This window comes from Oenanthe melanoleuca, chromosome 4, assembly GCF_029582105.1.
Source record: "Oenanthe melanoleuca isolate GR-GAL-2019-014 chromosome 4, OMel1.0, whole genome shotgun sequence".
In the NCBI taxonomy this organism is placed as follows: Eukaryota; Metazoa; Chordata; class Aves; order Passeriformes; family Muscicapidae; genus Oenanthe; species Oenanthe melanoleuca.
In genome coordinates this window covers 55,135,713-55,163,226 of record NC_079337.1, presented here as the reverse complement: position 1 = coordinate 55,163,226, position 27,514 = coordinate 55,135,713, and the positions used below count along the sequence as shown (strand labels likewise).

General features: G+C 38.2%; 1 protein-coding gene across 2 annotated transcripts in view; it reads right to left on the bottom strand.

The window, feature by feature from the left end:
* Positions 1-27,514, bottom strand: part of PROM1 (prominin 1) — a 59,727-nt gene that overhangs the window by 16,895 nt on the left and 15,318 nt on the right. For both annotated transcript variants that reach the window (XM_056490657.1, XM_056490658.1), the window contains exons 3-12: positions 20,951-21,009; positions 18,053-18,079; positions 16,350-16,555; positions 9,909-10,029; positions 7,215-7,278; positions 4,829-4,918; positions 3,352-3,569; positions 2,981-3,055; positions 2,797-2,860; positions 882-1,041 (exon numbers count right to left, since the gene is read on the bottom strand). In XM_056490657.1, coding sequence (XP_056346632.1) covers positions 882-1,041; positions 2,797-2,860; positions 2,981-3,055; positions 3,352-3,569; positions 4,829-4,918; positions 7,215-7,278; positions 9,909-10,029; positions 16,350-16,555; positions 18,053-18,079; positions 20,951-21,009 — 1,084 coding nt within the window. The remainder of the gene's footprint in view (positions 1-881; positions 1,042-2,796; positions 2,861-2,980; positions 3,056-3,351; positions 3,570-4,828; positions 4,919-7,214; positions 7,279-9,908; positions 10,030-16,349; positions 16,556-18,052; positions 18,080-20,950; positions 21,010-27,514) is intronic.

The following is a 27,514-nucleotide window of genomic DNA, read 5'->3' as shown; positions in this document are numbered from 1 at the left end:
ATTTGATTAAATGCTATATGAGCTTCAATGAAAATATCAATAAATTTGTCAAATTAAGGTTCAGCACAAAAATTGTCAGATAAACAAAACCTAAAAGTTCAGTCTTCTGTTCACTTTTATTTATCACTGCATTAAAGCCAGCAATACACATTCTGTAGCAGTGAGACTGATTATGACACAAACACAGAAGCAAATATTGATCATAAAATCAACTGAAGTATCAAACAAAATGTAGGGAGAATCTGATAGGTTTGTGGACAGAAGTTACTAAATCTGGATAAAGACAGATGGTATTGAAATGAAAAGCTTTACACGTCAAAATATGAGGTTACTCGACAATAAGAGACACAGAAGTCTTAAAAAGTGTATTTTTCTCAAATCAACAAAAATCAACCAAAAAGACCAGTACTACACTAGAAGGGGCAAGCATGAGTGCACAAAGGTGCACAACAGAATCCCTGCTACTCCTGCTCTGCAGTACAAAAGGTGATGTCACAATGGATTGGCTTCAAGGCCTCACTGGTCCTCTGCCCTCAATTTACCAACAAGCAGATAAAAAGTCATCCTGGCATTATGAAATAATCAGTTCCTTTGGACATTATGTCTGCATGTATTGTTATACCCGCATCTATCCTTCCTGAAAAAGACCTGAAGGTCTACAGAGTAGAAACTAGCTCTTGCTCTGTGGTGAAACAGCAGCCAGTTAGTGATTAGCTGTGTTTTTCACTTTTACCAAAATGCCAGTACCAAACAACTGCTCTACACATCTTTCCTTCACTGTGTTCATAATTAACAGTTTACTTGCCTTTACAGACTATTAAAATATTACAAAGTATTAACAACAGGTAGCACTTCAGTCCTGCCTTCTTTCTGGTACATACCTGTAGAAATCATACTGCTCCACTACTGGAAAATAATCTTGAACGTATGCCTCAGTCTGTGTAAGATGCACCATCAAATCTGCCAAAATCTTCTGAACAGGGAGTGCTCTTGTGAAGGTAGTAATGTTTGAACCAATGGATTCCAGCACACTTTTGATATCTAAAAGAACAAACATATTTCACTGTTACAGATCCACAGAGGAAATTTACATTCCACGTATGCATTATAAAATGCTATTAAGCCATTTGCCACATGTAACAAGCAGGCCATGAAGACAAGTGTGAGGAAGACACAAGCAGGCAACAAAAGCATCAAGCTTCAAAGTAGCACAACAGCATTTCAAAATGCACACTCTGTTTTTAGCATTCAGTTTAATGATTCAAGATGCAGACGTGGAGCCAAAGTTCTTCCTCTTTCCTCTTATTATAATGAATGTGTCAATTTTTATCTAGCCAACCTAAATCTTGCTTTTCATGCAATATTGCAAATGGCAACACTAAGCAAGACAATTAGCCACCAAGTTTACAAAGAACAAAATCTATTTCAACTCCATGTCTTGGGAATACAATACTGTGAAAGAAATTGGACTGCCTGTACTGAGAACCTATACTAGTTATTTTCAATCTTATTAAAAGAGATTACTTAAATGAACTCATTCCAATTAGTTAGCAACACTCCTGAGGTAACAATCCATTAAGCCATCTTCCCCTCAGATTATGACCAAACATGCTACCTTCTACCTACAGCTTACAGAGCCACTATTCCAATCCACAAAGACATGATTAATTCACTTACTATACATATCATCTATGTGTAAAATGCAGTTTCTCTATACTCTTCCCTTCCTTCAACTGGAAACATACTTGAAAAAGCACAAGGTGTAACTATAGGCTGTAATTTTGTGGTAGGAAACACTTCTTTCTTAAAAACCAACTGGACGAGCCTTTGTTTTTTTTTGATGATTACTCCTCATATCCATCCAGGTAACAAATCACAGTTGTTTTAGGAAATTACAGATAAGTGCATCTTTTTTTCTAGTAAGCCTACTTATTTTATTTGCTTTTGTAACTCAAACTCGGTTTTTACACAAACAAAGCCCCAGCAATTTATAAATAGATAAATTAAGATGTTTTGTCTGTGTTTACACATCTCAGATATGAAAAATTTGTAAATCTGCTCTAGATTTCCTAATGAAAAGCATAATATCAGTTTTAGAAAACTGGCTCATTACAGGCAAATTCACACAGTACACTCTGCTTATATCTATACTGTGCTTTATTTTGCCCAGGAGAGGAAGAAAAAAAAAAAAAAAAACCAGAAAAACTTACAAGGAACAGCTGCTTATATATAATGCAGAACAGGTCCACAATGCAAGAACAAAAATTGAAACAGATTAGTATACATATGCTATACTGCCATACAGGTACAGTCAAAGAGCAAAAAGTGTAAAGCCTAAGCAACAAAACAACTGAGACAGCCATTTAAGTTATCCTTAAGGCATATTTCCACTTTCACTTCGCCATCCAGCACATTTTAATACAGCAGCAGGCAGGGTCAGCTTTTCTACATTACACTCCTAAATAAGTCACTCACAAACAGATTGGTCAAGGAAAATTAGCTTTTCAACCAAATAAAGCATCAGTGTGAAGTGAGGATCACAAGATTTCTCATTACTTGAGCAGTAAAAAGCCTAACAGATAAAACTCCTCCATAAAATACCACATGGTCTATTTTTAGATTTAATTTAGAGTCCTCATCAAGAACACAGTTGCTTTCTACATTTTTGTCCTCTGGCATCATATTTTTTAAAAAAGTTTCACATTTCCATTTTTAATGATATTTAGCCAAGAAAATATATTACCAATAAAAGAAAACAAAAACATTAAAGAAAGTGAAAAGTTAGTTTGTCCTCACCTGATAAAATGTTCCTGGTTTGATTCACCACCAAGTCTGGAGTATCATTAAATGCTGCATAACCCTAAGAAAAAGAGGTGAAAAAATTATGGCATATTTCTCATTGTCAAATTACTTGCAGTTGTCTTCCTTTTATTCAAAGATCAAAAGTACACACATACTAAAATGTAGTCAAGAAACATACCTTTTGAACCAGACTAGAAAGGTCTATTTTAAGGACATCATTGACCTTTGCAAGCTGCGAGCTCACACCTGGCAACTGGGAAGGAAAAAACATGCCTGAGTCACATCGAAGTAGCAGTTTTGCTAATTCAGTAAATATTTCAAAGTTAAGAGAGAGGGTAAAGAAACTAAAGTGATCTTCAGGAGAATCTTCCTAAACACTCCTGAAAACTCTGCTGTATAAAAGCGAAGCTTAACCCTCAGCATTTTTGGGAGGGCAGATTATTTCACTACCCCCAGCACACACCAAGCCACTGAGCTGCAGAAATACTACTGGGGCTTATTCAAAGCAATCACACTAAGAGTCTGAAAAATAATATTAGAAGATCTTACCCCACTAAAATTGGCATTGATGCTCAGTTGCCCTAATGAATTCTTGATAATATTGCAAGTTGAGGCAGCCTGAGCTGCATTGCACGCAGAGTCATTGAGAGTGTTGCTGAGGTGCATTTTAACTTCTGTCAAGTTGGCATGAAGTCTCTCTGTTCCCTCTTGCAAAACCTCTACAGAGACACTCACATTTTCCAGTGCTTCCTTCGTTTCTCTGATAGCTGCAAAGATGGGAAATATTTTAAAAAAACACTTTTGTTAGAAAGCAGCCTATAGATACAGACAAGAAGAGAAAGTGTATATGCATAAATCATATGAACTTCTTAATGATACTGATTTAATTACTGCCTCTCTCTCACAAAAACCCTCTAGCACAGAATATGTACTTACTGCATATAAAAATATACTACTTATGCTTTCCTACAAAGTAATTGATGTGCTCAGGTTACTTTTAATGAGATTTCATCCACTTTCCACTTTTCTAACCTTTCCCTATCTTTCCTTCCTCAGTGGTTTCAGCAAAGAGCTGTAACACCTGGTCATTAGAAACTAAAAGCCCATATCACCAAGTTGTATTTTCAGTATTTTCCTTATAATCCAACTCACAAATCATGTGAGGAGATCATGTTGCATCAGCCAAGCATTATTGAGTGTTCAACACTGTCTGGCTTTAGATTCCATCCCAAACACACCAAACAAAAAAAATGAAAAGGACCCCAAACACTGAACAGGTATTTAGTCCACAAAGAACCACACAAACACAACTAAGAATACACAATACATGTGGGTTTTACCTTTGATAGCCCTTTCCACTTTGACTTCAAGACAAATAAGAGAAATAAAGCAAAAAAAAGGAGAACGATGACAAGTGAATGAGAAAGAATTTATGGGTAAAAAGAAACCCAAACCCAAAGTGACTCAAGTTCATGGATGCCTTCCCTTTGCTCTGTAAGCTGTATCTGATTCCTGAAAAAAGAAGCCTTAAATGGAAAAATAATAAAGAAGTATTTTCTCTAAAGCGAATTTTCTCTAAAGAATGAGCAATGCCAAACTCAAAGATATAATGAAGAAATGCTGGTTAGCACTCTCACAATAATCTTGGCAGTGCACAGAATTCCATACCTGCTAAAGTCTAATCTGCAAATAGTTATGGCTATAGTAATTATGCAACTCTAAAAGGACAGCTTTCCTAGTCTCCCTTACATTCAACAGAAAGGGACAGGAACCTGAAGCAGGAAATTCAGATTTCTTCTCTATTCAACGACTGCTAAAACTAAGTATCAACAATAGCCCATAAATTGTGATTTACCTTCTAAATGCATTTATAAATCTTAAAATGTCTGAAATCCTCTGTTTGAATGAAATATCCAGGCATGTAGAAAAATGGTAAGTTGACTCATGGTATTGCACAAAGGTATCCCATGCTGTGCCTGTTTTACCATGGCAACAGAACATTATACAACAACATGCACATCTTTACCTCCTGCCATTGCCAGAGCTGCATCGAGTGCAGGACGTACTTCTTTTCCCAGCTGTTCCTGAACTCTGATTCCAAGCACAGGTCCAACATCTGTAGTATGGAGAGATAAAAAATCCTACAAATTATACACTACCTCAAATTTAAACTGTCTCTTAAACTACCTGTTGTCATACTCTCTAGTTAACAAATACATGTACTGTGTATATTGCATGCTTACATATATACATATTATATATACAATTTCATTTATACATACATATACATATGAATAAATATATGTATATTACTGAATTTTTTCTAAGTCCTGACAGTCAGAACTTAAGTGACAGAAGATAATGCAGGGACACAGTTGTGGTTTAGCTGCCTATAGGCCTATAAATAAAAGAAGCAAATCAAAATATGGTGGAAAATATTCCTATTTTTCATTTATTCATTAACACTTGACTACATGGGTAAAGACAAACTAGAGTTTCAACAAACCCCACAGTATGTACCTCACTGCATTTATTACTATTCTGGGAACAGATTTTTTTCTACAATTTGTCTTAAAGAAGTCCTGCACCTGGAGAGGAATTCTGCAGCATATTCTTTCACTACACACTTTTCATAGTGCAAGAAAAACTAAAATGTGGATTCCTTTCCTTTCTCCTGCTCCCCATGTATCCAGCAACATCAAGGTCACCCACAAGTCAGACCTGGCAGTCAGCTCTGAAATCCCTTAAGCACATTAAGCCCCTGCACCCTCCTGCAGTACATCCAGCATGGACACTCACAGCCCCAGCTACCCCCACCTCCAAACACTCCAGCCTCACTGCCCACAAACAGAAATAGCCTTGGCTCAGCAAAGGGACAGAGATACACTGAGCAGAGTTGGGTGAAGCATTTTAATGTGACCCATTCTTTAGGTAATCACCAGGTCCTCTCCATTTTCAGACCACAGTAAACTGATTTTTCAGTTGCTTTCCTTTTGATGAGATGGGAATGATGCATGGTACAGAAGCATCCCTTACTGTCAGCACTATCATGTAGGCTTGGGATGAGAATTTCTACCAAGTAGAAAACACTTTGCAGCATTTCCTTAGGGTGGGCAAACTGAACTCATCTACAGCTCTCTAGAGATTTCTTCTACTGTTGATTCCCTTAGGAAAAAATCCTTCTGTACCTTTATCTGATCATCTTTATCTGATGATAGCTCTCATCACAGACCTGTTAGCTTCTGTTAGCTAACATTATAAATTGCCTTGAGAACAAACAAACAAACATTTAATTTGAAGTTTCAGTTTGGAGTGGCTGGGAAGCTTCAAGCTAATACTCAAAATACAAATATCAATTTTTTATTATTATCACAGACTTAGAGATTACATCTATTTTTTAGACCAGAGTGTTCCTGCTGAGACTTAAGTAGGTAGGAAGACTACTTAACTACTGCTAGTACTACTTTCACAGGCATATTCAATGTGCAATAAAGCCTTATACAGACAAGACACATTGACCTCAGGGTATGCCAAGTTGGCTGAACTGAAAACAACTTTAATATACGTTTTAAACCTACACAGAAGCAGAGATTCTAGGCATGAGAATTAATTTATGGTAAGTCACACAATGTCCCAGCTGCACAGTTTGATCCCAGCAACAATCCCTCAATCCAACAATGCAAACCTGGATGCATTTATTAACACCTGGTAACAATGTACCTTGAATCATTATGTGCACTGATTATGGTCAGCCCTTTCTATTGGGAATTTTGGAAAGTGGATCTTAAATTACAAAAACAAAAAAAAACCCAAAACAAACAAACAAACAAAAAAAAAGGTTAGTCTCCTGATAGTTTTTGTTTACTGAGAGCTTTAAAAGTGATGCCTCATACTGTAACTATGCTAAAGGGGAAAGTGCAGCATTTCTACTTCAAGTTTTATCTCCTGCTCTTCAACTGCTTGCTCTGAAATGGCAAATACATTAAGCAGCTTTAGAAAGAAGATAAGCTTATACCTCCAGCTAAACAGAGGACAAAGGTAGAACAAGAAAAATAAACAGAGATCTCTCATTGGAACTACCACAACTGCTAGTAGCTCTGTTCGTTGATATTTGGCTCCAGTTTAAAAACTGAGGACAAATATTCCAAAATATTCCAAATATTCCAAAACTGAAAAGGAAAATAAAATATTAGCCTGACTTATTGGATAATAATTCAATAAAATACTTTTATTTTGGGAAATACTATGCATTATACCAGCTGAGACATTTTATGTGAAAGGATTTTAGTCTCATTTACCATTAAGAACAGCACTTCTATTTGAAAACCATATTCTCATAAATGAAATTTCACTTTGCACCATGGGCTAATTACATTATACATTGCTAACCCCCTTTAAATAACAGTACTTACTATTTAGGTCAGAGAGTGCTTTATCCTTGGTTGTGTTGTACTGGTTCACCAAGTAATCAATTTGCTGAGAAGAAAATTATTTTAAAAATTATTAAAAGAATGGAAAAAAGTAACACTTTTGAATGTCTCAAACAGCCACTGAAACAGTCAAAGTATTTGTGCAGCCCCTCCAAACACTGGCCTTCTACGGCTTTCAACTATTTTATTTGCTTAACAGAACTGCACATTTAAAAAGTGTTTAATTGGAACATCTCTGTGGTCAATGATTCAGCTCAAAAATATTAAGTAGCAGGAACGGTGGCCTTATGGAGGCTTCAAGTCAGTCAGGCCAATTGGTCTCCTTGTTCTTCAACTTTGTTATTTGATTTTCTGGCGGCACTAGTACCTCCTTCATGGCAAGGCATGGCATAGATGTGGTGGCAATTTTGAAACAACTCACCAAACGAACAGATTTGCATTTGGGCAGCCTCTCAGAGATTCTCTTGTGGAAAGGAGTCGGCTGCTCTGTCTTAATACAAATAATTTTTCTTACCCCCAAGTGGATTTGGCCCAGACTCAACTTGAGCTCTACCAAGGCACAGTAACAATATAAACCAGCAACTCAGTTACCACCAGATCCTGGATTTGGAAAAAAGGCTAATAAAGAACCATCCCAAGTGGAAAACTTACACTAATTTTGAAAAGACATTAATTGGTTTCTGCATGTTTGAAATAATGCACTATGAATTGTACCCCAACTGAGCTAAAGTCGTGTAAAGGTTAACACACTTGACAAAGGATTTCCAATTTTAAGCATGATTCAAATGTGTACCAAAGTGTATCTGGCTTGCAGTCTCAAACTTTCTGTGAAATAAAGAAAGACAAAAAAATTCACCCTTGAAACAACCTATTGATCAGTGAATCAAATGACAAAGCAGGAAGTGGACCTCCTTTTTCTAAAATAGGAGAAAAAAAAACAATTGAGGGCTTCTTACTAAGAAGGCTGTAGGCATATTTTTGCTTATTTATTGTTTTGGTCTACCTAGGTTAACCAAAGGACTAAAATTTTGCAGGACTACAGGTTTTGCATTGTGTCCAGCAATGTCCCAGACAAAAGGTGATTCTGTATAACTAATAATGTTATTGCTCAATACTCACAGTCTGCAAATCTCCTGTGACATGAACTCTTAACACAGGACTTCTTTTTCAAATCCTCTTATATGCTGTACACACCTCATACTGATGAGTCAAGGACACCAGTTTGAATTTCAGAGCTTTATAGACAACTAGCTGGATACTAGAACTTTTTTTTTCAGAAAACTGTAGCTCTTCTCCTTTCCTCAAGAAATTATTACAAATGCATGTGTATACATGATACTCTTGGCACCTTGTCTGACAAAATACAGGAAATACATCTGATGACTGCATTAACACCAAATCTAAAAAAGAAAAGGTAATAATCCCACACTGAAACTAAAAAACTACTGAGACTTTGACTAACCTCTGCCAGAAGTACTCAAGTCCTGACACTTTTAATAAGCAAGTGTTTTTATTAACATTTTAGCTAGTGTCTTATTTTTTTCTCTATTAAAGTAGTTACTTCATAACAGATTTTCTCCTCTGAAGTTCCCAATTGTCAGCACACTGTCAAAGGGACTCTGGTGGTTTCTGATGTGACTGGATTGATCCTTCTATGCCCAGCACCAGCTCCAGACTGACCAAAAGCACTCTGTTTCAAGAGGGATTATTGGCATGACCTCCATTCTTGCCACATACCTCCACCACCCACCTGCCACAACACCACATGCAAACAAGTTTGGGGAAAAACTCTAGACAGGAAAACATTTGAGGCATTCACCAAGATGCTTCCTGCTCTCACACAGCCCTGGTCAGCAGAAAAGCACCCCAGAATTACTGTGACTGAGATGCTACCACACTTGTGGATTCCACATAACTGCATGAATTCCACCTATTTCTAATTTATCAGTGAAAGTAAAAAGATTAATAAACCTGAATTCAAATAATTAAATCTAATGAAAGCCAACATTAATAGAAGTGTCAGACTTTTTCACCCCTACAAATTCACAAAGAATTGAAATGCACAGTCTACAAGTCTTCCTAACTCGCTTTTTTTTTTATTCCAACACAAAATAAGATATGCAGAGTAGTGCTTATGGAACTCTATGAAAAATTTGAAAGAAAAGAATCTTTCCTGTTCACTATGGTACAGTGTGACTCTGGTTTACAGAAAACCAAAATAATCCTGGAGAAGAAATTATTGTGGCTCTGTCCCAGAGCCCACAGAAGTCTGCCCAAAATATCAGGAAACAGAAAAGAGCAACAAGGTTTCCAAGTTTTCATATCATACTTATTTTTTATAGTTTTCCTTTTAAAACCTTTTTTCCCAAATTATTTCTCTTCTGCTTGTGATCTACACTATCTCAGTAGGAGGACAAGGACCTACAAGCCCAATACTCCTGAAGTACAGCTCAGATGTTGTTCAAGGAATGCTGATCCATCAGGACAACTCCCAAGCACTTAGTGCTGTGTGAAAATACCTTACCTTGCACCATTTATTCTACTTAGTGAGCCTGACATACAAAGAATAAACAAAATACTGCAGGTGTACAGAAAGAAAAAATTATTTTCTGCAATATTTCTTATTTATACCTCCTCCCTCCCACCCTCATCCCCCATAAAAAATAAATTCTTTACCGCTGGAGTGTCGTTAAGGAAAATTTTCAGATCTTTAAAATTACTGTTAACCAGTTTCCTTGCTCCTCGGACTTGATTAGTTAAATGCTGGTTGGCAGCATATGCACAGAGCACTCCAACACTACAAAAAATAGAGGTAACAGGTATTTGTTAATGTAAGTGCACATTCTAACATAAGACAATCAAAAAATTATAGTCAAAAGAAGGTGAATATTATCAAAAGAAAGAAAGGTCTCCATAAATTACTACAAGTTCTCAAATACACCATGGGCAGACTATAAGACTAAGCCAAAAGGGCCAATATTGTACTAATAATTAAAAAAAAAAAAAAAAAAAAAAAAAAAACCAAACAGGAAAAGCAATGTTACTCCAAAGTCTTCTGAAGTTATTAATGTACAACTACTAATCCATTTGCATGGGTCAGAAAATGTATATAACCTAAGTAAATTGTATGAGACTTAGAAACATTAGGCTCTTTCATAAGAATCATTAACCTTGACACAGCTACAAGCAAAAGTTTGCCAGTTAAGCGTGAAAAGCAGTATTTTTCATCTGCTAACTTCAGCAAGATTTATTCACAACAGAATTTATTTACATCATTGCGTGGATCATTCAAAAGAATACAAATAGTCCCTATTAATGCTAAAATAATATGCATTTTCTGATACTGAAACAAAAGGTAGAAAGTGAGCTAGACTTCTTGCCAGCACTGCTGATGATTATTTTCTATATGATCACTCCTCACTGTAAAGTTCTCATTGTGGCATGGCAGATCTACACAAACAGTATGTTAATGGGCAATTAAAGGTCCATGAGAGACTTATGAAAGATCTCTTATCATACATGAACCTCAGTTTTTTGTTTAGCTTAGGTGTAAAACAGACTTAAAGGATGACTTTTAAATATCTCACATTCACAACAGCTAACCTTGCAGACAAGTACCAGAGAAGTCAAGAGTAACCACCAGAGTGATAATAGCCTCAACACCAGGCTGACTACAAACCCATTTGATGGGCTAAGCACTAACTGAGATTTCACCAGTAGAAAGCTGAGATGCCCTCACCACAGGCAGGATATTTCCTCAAAGGACAGGCACTGCCTGGAGGCTGCAGTCAGGCATGTGTTACAGACCATTCCTGGTTGGCATGTTTTTTAGGTCTCTTACTCTGTATTGCAATTCAATAGCTCAATTCTAGAGAGGCAGTACCCTGAAAGGCCATTCTGGACACCTAAACACAGGAGAAGGGAATCACTAACACAAATGGTACTGGACTCCTGCCCAACTGTCAACCTTCTAAGCTGGGGTGTCAAGAGGATCTAAATAATAGTATTTTTAAATCAGACTTACAGAAAACCTAATCCAGGCTCTCTATGGGGAAAAAGATACATGGTAAGCATAATTCTTGCTCCAAATAACATGCATGGGAAGGGAGCCATAATACAGACACATAAATGAAATGATGGAGAGCTAACAGGTACCTAAAATAACACTATCTGTGTATCCTGACAAGACAGGAACAAACACCCTGATTTATGATGCTCATCTCCTTCAGTGAATCAATACCAAAACTTCAACTTTATTTTGCTTTCCCAGACAATGTAAAGGCTTGTTCTCCTCATAAAACTGATAACATGTGCAAGAACTTCTTGCTCTGAAAAATACTCTCTGAAGGAAAATTTTAATTTCAAAGAAAGTCACAGGGAGAAACGGCAGGACTATTTGTTACAGGTCAGATCTATTATGATTCATTCACTAACATTTTTCTCAATATTCAAAAATATTCATGACAGGATGACCCAGATGGACACAAAGAAGTTGCTTCTTTACCCAAATGTGCACAGCTGTGTCTTTAAAACTGGCTGTCACCTAACCTCCCTGAAGTCACTAAGGAACAAAGGGACACACACATTTATCCTCCTACTTAACCTGCAGTAAATGGCATAGTTTTATTGCCACTATGACCAACACTCAAGCAGACACTATCATGAGCTACCACTCAAGGAATGAGAACTCAGAATGCCTAAATACCAAGGAACTGAGTACCTTTCATTTCAAACCATTCTATAATTCTATGACAAGCATAGTAAACAGCTTTGTTTTGGATATAGGCAACACAGTATTTCTTTTCACTCTACTGTGATGGCAATTGCTATCCAAACATTTTCAGCTTTTCTTTGTTAATCAGAAGACAAACTATCTCAAGCTACCAGGTAAAGCAAACATGTATATTGCTCTGAGGCCCAGAGCTTATAATCACATCCTTTAGACAGAAAGCATTTTTATGTCCTTTCAATTCTATGCTCAGAGATCTGAAAGGTCAACTGGAAGCTAACAAAACAGTATTTTGTAAGATCTCATCACAATCATCTTTCTCTTCAGCTTCCTGAATGGAAGGAGTGGGAGGAAACAAGATAGTGGAGATACTTCAAGCAGCCAAGGTACTCAGAACAAGTGTAACTATACTCTGAATGTAAGTAAACAAACACGCAACATGAGAGGAAAAATCTATTTATTATGTAACTGAGCCTTGAGTCAACATTCAATAAGCAGCTACGAGGAGAAAGTCATAAAGCAGGAATGAAAAAGACATGCCACTTCTGTAAAGGTTAACCAAATTGTTTTGACAATTCTTCAGGAGTCCAATATTCCACACTCAAGTTTCTTGTCAGGTTTCACAAATGCATATAAATGTTACTAAACCAGCTGCAGGGGGGAACCCAAGCTTTTCCTTTAACTGAGCTTGCAAAAAATTTCAGGTGACAAAATAGAAAACCTGAGCTCAATTACATATTGGTAGAATAGCCCCTTACTTGCTACAAGATAAAGAATTTAAGAATATAATAGGATAGAAATTTCTGCATCAACTTTTCCATCAATTCTTTCAGATACTATTGATTTCTGAACAACATGTATTACCACTCCTACAAAGCCAAGAGAAGAAATGTGAAGCCTGATGAGGTACTTGCCAAGATGCCAAACACCATTTAGTTCCTCCAGACTTGGCTTCCCCTAACATCTATTACTTCAAAAAGAAGGTTATAACACAAGCTCTCTTGGAGGCACAGAAAACTGACTATGTGGTTTTCCATGCAATGATCAGGACACCTTTTATCACCAGCAAATTTGGTATTGCAATATATGCAACGTTCCTCCCTTGCCTTTGTAATGTACAAGAACTAATGAAATTACAATTCTTTCCCAGAGAAAGCACGTTTGCCTAAGCTTGCAGATGACTAGCAAGTAAGATATAATACCACGTCTCTGTCCCTGAACTTTCAGTTTACATTTGAAGAAAACATGTAATTGTTTTCATGGTAAGTCTGGAATATCAAATCTACCTAGCTATGTCTTTGATAGATTATTTCTACATCCTCTGCTCTTTAGCAATAGAATCCTACTTGGAAAGGGAACATTCACATATAAAAGCTGTGAACTACCAAAAACACTGCATGTATTTTTGACTCAATCTATAAAGAAATATTTCAAACAGAAAGTGTATGTAATGAAAAATGACACCCTGAAGGCCTACAAAGATAAAAAATTGCATATGTAATCACAGATTTTCTGATTTTTCTTATATTCCTCCTCGAGGAAAGTGTACTTCTCACCTTAAGCCACACCTGCAGAAAGCAGATCTAGTTGGAGCCTTATTTTAAATTGAAAGCAAAGAATCCCAAAATTCTATTTCCTTTACACATCACTCCAGTAAGCTAAGACAAAAACCTCATTCTAATTACCAGAGCACTACATCAGTGGAAAAGTGAAATGTTCATGATTAAAAACTACTGGCTGAAATATTCCAAAATCCGCATGAACAGCATATATGTCAGTGCCAACTTGCATCCTGACATACAATAAAACCCATCCCCATGTTATTAGAGTTCTCTAGAGCTGTTGCCTACATACACAGTTCATTGCAAGATCCACAGAGTCTTTCCACTACCAATACTCTCCACTGTGCCAAGGAAAGACAGTTTGAAACTATTTTTCCATATCAAGGACTGGGGAAAAAAAAAGGAAAAAAAAATGGTTGAATGAGAGAATCCCAGAATGTCTGTCACTGCAAGAGAGAGGGAAAGATGGTTAGATGGGAATCCTGAAGAAGTCCACCTCTTAGAAATCCTTCCCAGGCCCTCCACCAGCTGTCTACACTTACATTCTACAGGAGTGCCTACAGGAGAGCAAAGCTCCACTGGCTGAGGTGTGGGTACTCTGAGGGATGCCCCAGCCTTACTAAATGAATCTCCTGAAGCAGCACAGCTCAGGGTGAAGGAGTCTGTGGCATTCCAGTCATTTGGCAGGGGTTTGGGACACCTACTCCCAAAGAAGGCCTCCCATGCTGCATGAACTTGAAATTATAGCCAAACCATGACCTGCCTTAGTAAATTCACTGCTCATCTCAATGTAACCCTGTACTGGTGGAGATCACTCAAGTTTTCACTCTTCTGGCTCTGTCTGCAAGTAGCCATAAGCATTTTATTCCCACAGGACTAAACTCTTCTGGTTAGTGACACAGCTTACATATTCAGCTCTGGCACAGTCCTTGAGAAGAGTGATTCCAGGGAAAACCTGCAGGTAAACCTTCCATCTGAGCTGAAACTGCATAGGAACTTTGGGGGACAGCAGATAATAAAGTTTCCACTAATCAATCACCACAAGGATACTTTTTGAGTACAGTACAAGACACATAGGAACAGTTTTAAGTAAACCTCAGGTTCCTCTGGTATTTTTTGTTGGGGCAATGGCTACCAGTAAGATTGTGCTTTTGTGTTACAGCACAACAGTGAGCAACCTGACATGGGCTTAAATAGCTCCAGGCATGGCATCTTCTCATCCCTTGGTTAAGAAGATTCAAGAAGGGCAGGAGAATCTCTCTTTGTACAGTGGTATACTGGAGACTCAGTCAGTCTGGGATCTGTAATATCAGCCTTGTAAAGTTCTATCTTGCCTTGCACATCACTCACAGCATTAGAGACTAAACCAGGGAGTCCTCATACGAGATTATCTCCACTCAACCTGCAGAATGATTTCAGGCAACACCTCACACTTCGGGTAAGCATCTGATACATCATGATGTCTCAGAAAAAACGGAGGAGAGGTGGGGAAAGGAGGAATTAAAGAGGCAGTTTCCTTAGTTCTGGAAAACATATTACTAGGGATCACTGATCTGCCAGTCATGACCTGGGAAGAAGCATCTTCCTCGGCTGGGTATGCTTAATCCCACAAGGATAGCTGGCAGCAAATGCACAAATTAGAGACCAACAAGAGGGACAACCTTACTTTCTCTACTAAGAGGCAACACTCTCCAGCCATAATAGCCAGAAAGCAGCATCCTGCAATGTGGTGGAAAGACAGCTGGCAAGCTCTGTGATCTACCTCCAGTTCTGACATGCAAAAAGGTAACTTAATAACTTACTGTCTTCAAGGCACACCTGACCATAAGGAACTTATTGCTGTCATCACGGCAGGGATGCACCTACCACCCTATACCATTTGGTTTTCAAGAATTCAAATTCTTGAGGCTCATGTTTGTTAGTGATGTCTGGAAGAAAAAAGCATGTTCACATATCTGATATCAGCCCATCCTCTATTTGAGCATAAGTAGGGTCACCATTTATCATAACAATAAAAAAGAAAATTAATTAGATTACAGTGAAGTGACAAAGTACATTCCATATGACTGAACAGTCACACTGTATTGATCAAAACATTTTTTTCTTCTTTAATAGAATCACAAAATAAGGATAGTAGACAGGTGAAAACATAAAGAAGTTAAAGGAAAACAGAAAGCCTGAAAGCAAATAAAATATTTTGAAAGTGGGAAGAAGTCTTGATTGTAGTTCCTCACCACCCATTACACACCCAGCACAGGAGTATACTCCTAGCACCAACAGTGCAAAAATGTCTCCAAACTTCAGGATTTACAGGGAGTGCATGCATGGCTTAAACAACACAGGACCCAGAAGAAAACCCACTGTTTTGAACTAGTCTAAATATCTGGAGTACAGCAAATACTGAAGGAAGTCACTTGCTTTTTTTCATCACTACAACACTACCAAGAACAAAGCAGTATGAGATATCTCAGGTTCTCTATGGGATAGACTCAACACAGGACACAGTCTCTTGTGTTCACAAGTGTAATGTAACATTCTGCAACTGCTGTTCTGAGACTGGCAAAAATGTCATTTGCCCAACACAAACATAATTATTTTGTTTGTTTCACACCTACGTTCAGCTTAGGTAAGTACATAACGACCTGTGGATAGCAACAGTGGCAGCATTTTTTATAATGCAGTTACATTTTCTTTAATAAGCAATAATAGTACTTAGTCTAATGAAATAATTTCTGCACCTGTAGGCTAATACAGTAATATTATTTGTCATATGACACTGCAAAGTAAGTGCTATACCAAGGTTATTGTTCTCTTTATCACACTTGCCTTATTATTAAAGATGCAACAAAAAGAAATGTTGCAAAACAGCTCCTCTGACAGTCAGCATTTTTCTTCTGTCTTTGATGCATTTCCCCACCACAGTTGTCACAGCAACGACACATACAGAAGCAAAGTCCCACAAGAGGCAGTAACAAAATAAATAGCAATCCCAAGGCTGCGGAGACTATAAAACCGATTTCATAGTAGATGGCCTGTAATTCAGACAAAAATAGTGGTAATAGAAGATAGCACACAGTAACTGCAATCAATATAGAGCAAATAATTAAAAATCAAACTACATACTAAACCATCTACTAAGTTACTGAGGTTATGGACTTGGTATATTTTGCCAATAATTGACAACTTTTCTAACAAAAAGATACATAACATTCTACATACTGATAGCTAATAATTATTTCACTAGAGTATCAGCTAGGCAAACTACAAGAGTGAAGAGAGAAGTAGGCTCACAAGAAATAAATGTGAATCAATGCAATGGAAACAGGTTAAAAATGAACACATCTGAATTCCCAGACCACAAATTTACTGTTTCACACATCTGTTTCCAAAAAGGCTCCACAAATGTCAGCAAGGCTAACTAGAGAAACACCTCATCAGGGGGAAATGGAGACTTCGTTTTTTCTCCTTTTTATTCAGTTAAGAGTATAAAAATTCATCTGAACCCCAAAGGGAAGTATTTCACTGGATGATCGATTACAATGGCTAGGGTTACTCCTAAGAGCTGAATTTAAAAGTGCTTAGGGACTGGAAAACATCAAGAAGCAGACAGATTTTAGGATCTCTCAGGTAAAGACATTTATTCTGCTGCCAAACTGCAAAGCAGCAGCAACAAAAAGATGCTGGCAGGAGTGAAAGGGGATGGTGCAATGCAATACCCTGACTTGCCTTCACACTGCAAGAGCCCTGGGGCCAAGGAGCTGGGCCAGGCAGCCCTGGCAGGGCCCTACACGAGGCAATGTGGCTCCCAGGGGACTGTTGTGAGCTGGCCATGCTGTTTTCCTCTGCTGAAAACACAACCCAGCCAAAACCGGACCAGGGAGGCGTCTGTGCACAAAGACAGCACAGTGTGGGCACACCCCAGGAGTCCTTCCCTGATAAATCTCTTCTCCTTTCCTATCCCCATCTTAGGAGAACTAATTCTCACACTAGTACTTTGAGTCCTTTTCTGTTTTACAGATCCATCAGCACAAGGGCAGCTTGGCAGGAAAAGGATGAAATTGAGGCTGCTTAACTATCCTGTAAAATAAGTTACAATTTCTCACAAGGTATCAATCATGCTCTAGTTCCAGCCTTGCTGATGCCCTTCCTCACAATACCTAATTACCAGCTGAGCCAAATACAGCAACTACCACCATTAGCAGAGTTGCAAATTTCTGCCCTAATTACCAATTCTAGGATGAAAACTACTCTTTTAATTATTATTAACTGCTTGTTAAAACCTGTGCTTCCTTCTGAAGAATACGAACGACATACTTAAAAGAATTTGGCTGGATTTTGCAAAAGAATCACTGATTTCTATATAGCTGAACGCTTCATAAAGTATATGAGAGCACATATTATTTTAAGATATGTTAGATGGAAAAACAGTATCTAAAGTAACATTAAAAATGGTTACAGATATTTTAACAGGAGCAGTGCAGACATGGTTAGTTTCTTTTTAAAGCTCTGTATCTACCATAACACGTTACCTGAAGAGTCAGGACAACATTTTCTGGCTGTGGAAGTCAAAACAAATGGAGAATGTGTATAATACACAGGCAGCATGCACAAAAAAACAAATCCCGTGAATAATGAATTATTAACCATGACTAGACCATAACAATTCACAACACAGAAACAATAACACAACAAACACTAAAGTAAAATAATGCACAGAAGCACCATTAAATAATTATGGAAAAATATTTACAATAAAATACATAGCGGCTATTTTCTGGTTTCCTTGGTGCATGAAAGGAATCTAGGATTTGTCCAACAAATACTTCCATCTTAAAACAATGACAGACCAGCTACTTCTAACTGACCATCTATTTCATGTAATTCCCAATATATCTCGCAGAAGGCCAGAGATTGCATTATTTTGTAGTTTGGTAATTTCTTCATGAATTCCACCTGTCATAACTGATATTATATTCTTGACTAACTTTTTTTTCTCAGTGCTTATTTTATTTTAGTAGCTCCAGTAGCAGTTTTGGGATCTTAACACATTATACACAAAATTCACCCTCACTTTTAACCATACAGAGGTTCAATTTAAATTATTCAAAAGAAAAAAAGAGAAGGCACTCAAGAGAGACTGAAGAAATCTCTTTAACAGTGCTTACCTATTTTCTAATCTGTAAAACCAGAAAAACACTGAAAATTAAATATTCAATGACAGAATTTTAGAAGAACCCAATTTCCCCTTTGTTTCCACAATGGAAAATTAATTTATTGTATTCTCTTCATATCTGCCTGCCAAATTCCCAGCTGACAGTGCTTTCCCCTTCCTCCTAAGTGGAAGAAAAGCAGGCAAGCTAAAGATGGCAAGACCCCTCAGCCAAAAATCTGATGTGTGAGAATCAGAATGGCTCAAGTTTTAGCGATTTATTTATCAGCATCTCACACATCCTTTTGAAACTTTTACTATACAGTACTACTTAAAATGTTCAAAGTCATATTTTGTACATAGTAACATATTTTCTCCCGTATCAAAGGAAGGATGACTAACACTTCGCCTCCCTTATTAATCTGGTACCAAGTATGATTTTGAACATTTCAAGCACATTTCATCAGCCTCCCAGCAGAAGCAAAGCAACGGCAGCAGCAGCGAGCTGGCTCCCCTGAGCAGGCACGGCTCAGCTGCTGGGCTGAGCTGGCAGACTGCTGCTCTGGCAGGACAGGGGGAGATGTTCATGGTTACAGTCCAACTGGGAACACTAGGACACACAGTACAGAAGTGGGAAGGGCCTCCTGGGTCTCTAATACATTCTATAAATAGGTTTAAAAATGATACAGAGGAACGACAGCAGAAATTTAACAGGATAAATAGGAGAAGCAGATGTCCTGTTCCTGCTACTGAAGGACTGTTCTCAGTTCTTGGTGAGCAAGTCTTCTCACATGTCCATTTTAGCCCCCATGCTTCTGTGCTAGAACTATATTTTGCCCAAGAGAACCTTCTTCCTAGTGCTTCCTCTCCATATGTATTTTAAAAGAGTAACCACACCCCTGATCAATCTTTTCCTAAGCTAAGCAAGCTCTTCCAGTTTTGTCTGAAGATCCACAGGTTTCCCAGATCACCATAATGGGCACTTTCTGAACTCATCCTAGTCTGAAATCATTCTCCTTGAATTTGAGTGATCAAAACCACAGGCAAACATTTCTAACTACTTATTCACACCCTTCAGCAACATTCACACTTCCCTGTCTCCATTGGAAATTCTTCCAGGGGCACATCTTCAGCCATGCTGGCTGATTCACAGCTGACTCACTGATGCTTCTCGCTTCTGAAGCACACTCTACTTGTCTTGATCTATTTTCAGTTCCCAAATTTGTTTCAAGGTTTTGCACTGTATTCAGGTCAGAATTTGGACTGATGAGTGCCCTGTATCTGTTCAGCCTCTTAAGCATCCTAATATTTTAACTGCCACACTGTATCTCCTACACAGGACTAGCCTCAGATTCCTCATGACTTACATACTAGTTACTAAATACTCTGCTTGTGGTCAGGGATACCATCCAAGGTCTAACAGTTTTGTCCTGAGACTCTCTCATGCAAGCCCTACTCTTACACTCCTCCCTGGGTGTGCAGGAACAATCTGTGAGGCACCACTCTCCATAGAGCTCCACCAAGCAAGCAGATGGGATCAGCACGAGTCGCTTGTGGCAGTGTAACAACAAAACCCACACACCAGGATGTCATGCAGAGCTTATGAAGCTACTGGAGAAACAGGGTTGTTGTTGGGAAGACACAGAAGCACCAGTAAGGCCATCCTGGTCATAGCAATAGCTCAGTGTCTGTGTGCAAGCACCACACTCATTCTCCTGATGAGTACAACCACACTGTGGGGACCAGAAGCAAGTAGCTCATATGAAGTAACTTGTCCTTTGCCTGGGCACAGTTCAATTCCTACTGCTCAGCTCCTGATTTGAGTGTGGAACACTGTGCTCCAGAACAGCCTAAAACTCAGATGCACATTCCATTCCATCTTCTTGCTAATATGTAAATAATATATTTATAATATAAATTCAGCTTTTTGAAAATAAATGAAGCTTACATGACAGTTAAGCAGTAATGGTTCTAAGGTTTTTGAAATAAAACCAGTATTTTTAATACAAAGAGCTATCAATCTTTGTGCAACAATCCCATTACAGTTGGAGTTTGTAAGTCATGCTTAACTATGATCAGTTTCTTTACAGTGGCTTGCGGAATCTTCTTTATAACTGGGCTCACATTTTTCATGAAAACATCACACTTACTATTAAAAACATTAATATTTGTATTCTGCTCATGAAGTTTTAAAATATTAATTACTTGTTTAGAAAAAAACCTGAATTTCAAAGTCATTATTTTCATTATTTTATGCAGATACACATAGACAATTTACCTTTTGATAATCGCCCTGTGTATTTCCAAACTGCTGCTGTGCTAGTTTTCTGATGAGATCTGAAAATAAGCAAGAATATTCCACAGTTTTAAACAACATAATTGATAAAAGCAGAGGAAAGAGAACAGTATGAATTCTTTGTTAGGCTGGCAAGATGAAATTAAGAACAGCAATCAACAGCATAAACAAGCATGTAAGTGTCCCCACAAATCTGTCTAGAAACAACATTTCTAATTAATTGTGTGTTTTACAAGCTCACAGGAATATAGCCAGGTTGTCTATCAGTAAACCAGTTGCTACTGAAATACAATAAAGGTTTTCCCTCTGTACCATAAAATCATTGGAAGTTCATCACATATGTATCAATCACTTGGACAATCTTTTGGGTATCAGCTTGGCCTCATGCTTATGCCAACATGCATACATATACATACATACAGCATTAGATACATAATGTGCAAAACAAACATGCTAATAACTTTTTGACTGAAGGGTACAAAGAAAAACCTTATCTTGCCAGCATTATCCCAATTCTTTTCTCCCTTTTTATTTTTGGATTTTCTTTTTTGCTCTCTGGATCAACAGTGAGTATGTAACACCACCAAAACAAATCAGAAAGCCTAACACGTTACTACTTACTGTGCTGTTTCTATTTACTGTGCATTGATCCAACACTCACTCTAATTCATTCCAATATAAAAAAATACAGCAATCACAAAAGAACAAGTAGGAATTAAACACAACTAATGCCACTTTCAGTAAACCCTGGCAGCTGCTACAAATGGATCCCCTTTTTGGGGCATCACTGGCCAACCATTATCAAGGTTTTGACAACCCTATGGAAACTAAGTTGGGAATTGTGGCTCCCAGTCACTTCTGTGACACCCGGCACCTGAAGGAGAGGAGCACGCCAGCTCTGCAGCCCCTCTGCCTCAGAGAAGCACCGAGGCCATGGGTGTGCTCCATGCTAGGCACTGTAAAAGCAACAGTGTTTGGATGTTTGGGAGAAATAATTGATCAACTTCTGGTCTCCTCTGCTGAGGAGGAAGCACACTACACCTCAAACAGCTCAAGGAAACACTCTACCCCCTATGCTCATACAGAGATGGACTTCATCCTACTATTGGCTTGTTTCTAGTCTCCCCATGTGCAAATTAACATAGTTAATAAACAATCCCCAGTAAATTTCCTAACCTGGAGATCCATAAAGGAGCTGAAAGTGTAAAACTCGACTGTTCACCTCCCAAAAATACAAGGCCTCTCAGCACTTGTGAAGTATATTCAGGGAGTTCACAGGGGCTGTGATCTTGCTCCTCTCTCACCCCACACAGGGCTCAGGAAAACAAATTCCTAAGCAAGCAGTTCTCCTCCCTCAACCTCCCGCAGTGGGAACATGGACTTGACTGATTGAAGAGATCCTGAAGACTGCCTCACAGAAAACTGCTGAAGGGAACAGCAGGAAACAGCAAAGCACCGACTGCTGGTTTAAGGCAGGTCCCTGCAAGGGAGCTGCAGCCAGCAAGACTGCCAATTAAAAAATAAAGATCTGTTAATGCATCAGTGAAGTGCCAAGCCACAAACCATTCCCTGCACAGGGAGTGCATTACAAAACACTCAGAGAGTGCTGGGGGACATAAGCAGGGAATCTATTTTGAGGCAACCTCAAGACTACACAAAAAGTACAAGATAAGGCTGAATCCCACAATAAGAGAAATAAAACCAAAACACACACGGAATAAGCACCTGGGAAGCACAAAAGAGTTATGAACCCTGCAATTCCTTTCACAGTCTGCAACTTGGGAGTCATAAGACTGCTGAAAGAAAGGGCACACACAACTGTAAGGGCAATACCCAACTGATCCACTGCAACTCTGAAACATCTCACACACTGGGACCAACAGAGTCCTCCCTGCATCGGGACCATCACAGGCAGCATCTGTGTTTCTATGAAAGTTTTAGTAACAAGGAGATACAAATCTAAGTGAGGCAAAACTGCACCAACCCCAAAGATGTGATTCACATTAATTGTGTGAATTTTTTATTCTTCAGCAGAAGTAGCATTTCTTTCTTCCTGCTCATTTCTATGCCATGCAAATAAATTTAAGAAATATGGCCACATGAAATAATAAATGCAATAATCTTTTTTTACAGCTAGATGGCTTTCAGCATACAAGAAAACAGGTAAAGTAACTTTCTTGTTTACATATTGATTCAACTATTTAGCACTGTTTGACAGCCACTGATGAGAAACTGACCAGCTTCAATCAGAATGTGATAGAAAGAATAAAAAGGAAAAGCTTTTGTGATCCTAAGTGCATGAAGCAGCACAGACTGTGTGCACGTGATCGGATGCAGGAGCCAACTGCCCAAGATTCTGTGGCATCACTCTCCTTGATGCTGCTCTGAAGGCAACCAAAAGAGCCCCCAGAAACCTGCTCTCATTTCCAGACTTCTCCTAACTTCAAAGTTCATCCTGCTTTGGAAAACAGCTTGATTTGAAGATGTCTGAAGGCCCCTTCCAATGTGAATTATTCCACAGTTATTCTAATCATAATGACTAAGTTATTTAGCACAGTAGTGAAAACACTGCCAGTAAGCATGTAAGAAAGCAAGATTTTATTATTGACAAAAATGTCCTTTGATACATTTCCTACTTTTGAGAATTGGTTAAAGAAAATCTTAGAAGCATTGGCTTTTCCTGTTTAAAAAATTAAGGCATTTACTCATTCTTCTAGTTGAGTGTCTGTCCCCATAATAAATGAGAATGTCTAAGTTAAACATTAAAAAAAAAAAACCAAACAAAACAAACCCTCAAATATGTTACATTAAGTGTTACATACTTGTAGAAACACACACCCATAACCACACTCACACAGATTTATGGACCTCGGTAGGCATACATTATGCATATGAAAGTACCACTCAAGAGAAACAGAATAGCTGAGATCAGAAGGGACCCCTCAAGATCATCCAGTCCAAACTCCCAGCTCAGGCCAGAGTGACACCCCTATAGGTTATTCAGGGCCACATCCAGTCAGGTTTTGAGTATCTCCAGTAGAAGATACAATACATTAAAAAAAAAACAACAGCCCAAAACAACCCAAAACTTGCTCTAATTTCTTGTGAAATGCCTAAACTGCTCAGAGTGTCCCTGATCCATAGTTTTATTTATACTATTTCTGTATTTTATAACCTGTGAGTAAAAAAAAGGACAGAAGTCAGCCTGAATACACTATGACAAACTTCTGCAGAAAATAGCACTTCATACCTCTTTTTGAAATTGAGAGACTAAATCTTGTTCATCAGAAAGTAAAACATCTTTAGGTTTAATAATAAGCCTGAAAATTGCTACCAAAGATTCCCACATGGATTGAGTAAATTTAATAGTGAGAACACTAGAGGTTTCATGCACAACACAAAGGGCTGCTACACAGCCAATTTTTTCTACTTAATTTTACAAAATGTGAGACTGCCCCGCTGAATAAAAATTCACTACTTAGATTACTTTGCAATGATTTTTCAGAAGTAACACAATGCTCCAGGGTGTTTTTCTAACCAGTCAGCACACAGTGATTGACTAGTCTTTACCATGAATTTATTATTTCAACAACTTTCAATATCAACATGGTTAGACATATCCTCAGTTGATTAATTTCAAATGAAATGTGGAAGTTGTATATATTCCCATTAAAAATACTTGGCTAGATCTGAATGCTAGACTACCTGCAGTTACATATCTGTAGGCACAAACAGGCCTCGGTGAATTTGCAGCACCAAAATCCTCCCTGCTCAGATGAGCCTTAAAGATCCCTTGCAACTAAAACCACTGTGATTCTACAGGTTTTATTGCACACTGATGATAATCACAGTTACTACTGCTGGGCTTAAGGGTTAAATGGGGGAACATCCTGTGCCAGGTACTGTGTAAACAGGAGCTACATATGGCTACACTGCTCACTGTAGCACAATGAAAAGACAGCTCAGCTCACATTTTATTCAGCCTGGGATTTTGGTCTGCTTTTATGAAACATTTTTCCTCCCTAGATAGAACATCTCATCTCTAGCATTCAAATAAGCTTTTATTTACAACTGAACTCAGGTAACTCCACACAACTCTCTCTTGTATTATTGCCAAGTATCTTGAGGCCAATTTCTGTTTCAAACATAAAAGTCTTAGGAAGGTGTAATAAAAAATGGTGTCCTTCATTTTCAAATTAACCGGATTACTCCTGAAATCTTGGCTTGACACATTGTTTCACAGGACCAGTAATCCACAGCTTTAGCACAAAACACATTTTATCATTGGGGTTAAAGAGATTTACCTTGTGAGGCTCATTTACACAGCTAATTACATTATTGCTTTGCTGAACCCTTCCTGCTCTCATCACACATGCGAAATGCCATCTGCCCTAGTAAATCTAAATAGCCAGATGAACTCTTAATTTACCAATGCAATTTGTGAAGAAATATTAAGCACCTCTGAGGGTCTCCAGTTAAGAAAACATAATCACTAACTCCTGCATTGCAAGAGTACTGTGTATATAGATTCAATATCTCATTACTCTGTCAGGAAAATGAGGTTATCACTAAGTGTGCTTCTTAGAACTGCTCCACAGAAAGGGATAGCAGAAATAATAGAGATTTAAAAATAAGCTGTCTGGCTATTAAGTACCAACATAAATTAATTACAAATTTTTCTGCCAAGGAAGCTTTTCAAATTTACGTGACAGGAAAATAGCTGGAATAAAACCTTTGGGAATGCTATGCTTCCACTTCGCTCAAAAAATTCCATTGAGCCAGTTCAGCTGTAGTGTAACTCCAGCCTTAATCAAATTATGCCAGAAATTAATGTCTTTTTATGCATAAATATAATATATTCGGGAATTATGCATAATATATTCATCTTCAAGCAAGCCAGTAAGAGCCATGACTGAAGCATTCATATTGCACTAAAAGATTTTTTTCCAAACAACAGGAGAATTACATAGATAATACAAATGATCAATTAGTAACTACTTTATTGCTACCTCATTCTCATGTATAAAACAGTATTTCAGTCTATTCCTGTTCATCTATAATAGTCAATGGACTACATACACATTGAAGAGTTCACAACCTCTCTGAACATAGGTCAATTAGTCTGACATTAAGGAATTAGAAGTACTTCAAACTTGTCTTTTTTTTTCCTAATTATAAATCACACTAATGAATACCTCCTGCAAAACCAAAAAAACCAGGAAAGCCTTTCAGATTTATCAGAGACAAAAAACTTCCAGGTATCTTAAAGCAAGTTTTACAGCAAGTTCAGTTTACTGACATTTTAAAATACTTGCTTTGACTGAGTGGGGCTTTGGTTGCTTCCCCAAAGCCTCAAGCCAAGAGCCTCTACCATGGTCAGACTCAGCTGCCCCTGAAGACTTCTCCTTCAGGTAACCCAAGGCTACCTTTGCTCCCCTTTACTGTCCCTGCCTCCCATGAGGGCTCTGCTCTCCCTGATCCCACAGCATCACTTCCCTCTGTTCCACTGCAGAGCAAGGTGAGAGCCCAGGAATGCTGATGGCTGTGAAGAATCCATCATGCACGGCAGTGACTGCAGAGGGAGGGCCCTGACACTCACATTGCTCACCCGTGCGCTCTGTCCTCTCTTCCTGCAGAGCAGCAGGAAAACTCACTCTCTAGGACAAGTGGGAATTCTCACAGACAAGATCTTCCCAATTCCCACACAGTAAGAGATCACTGGTGCACAGGTAAGAAATCCAATCCAGGCATTTCTTCATACAGTCTACACTATTCTTTTCCAATTTCAGATTGAAAAGCTTCACTCCCCTCTTCACAATACTTTCCTCAGACAGACCTGGGACATTGCCCTTGTCTTAGCCTCCTTAGATAATTTCTCCCCCCTCTTTTTAGGCAAAGTCTCTCTCCACAATTCACTTTTTATCTTACCCTTGAATTACTGGAAACATCAGACTGATTCAGCTTCCACCCTCTTGTTCCTCGTAAGAGGCAACTCTGACCCTCCCCCTTTGAGCACAACTTCTGAACAACACATGGATCTTCACTTGCTTCAGTAGACCACAGACAACATCATCCATTTCCATTACAAAGGTGGTGAAAGGAAATTTTCCCTTCAACCACATAGTCACATGCATTAAAGAATTAATGAGCAAAAAATCACCCTGCCTTTTGGACAAGAGAAAAAGGCAAGTAAGAAAGAAACTTTGCTGCTGTACTTCACCACTAATGTGCAAAATAAAGCCCTAGAACCTGTTATTACACAATGCCCAGAACAACTGGTTTGAATAGAGGTAAAAACTCAACAAATGCATACTAAATTGCTTAAATATTTTAACCTCCCATCTGCTGTGGCAATCTGTCTTGTCATCCTCTTCTGCCTTCAGCATGCAGTTTCCTCAACATGATCACTGTCCACTCTGCATTCTTTAATTACATATAGCTATCTTACAGCACTCTGGCTGTCACAAAATTCAACAACACACAATATGACACAAGCAAAACCACAAAAAATACATTTTTAAAGCCTTGGCAGACTTGTAAAGCATA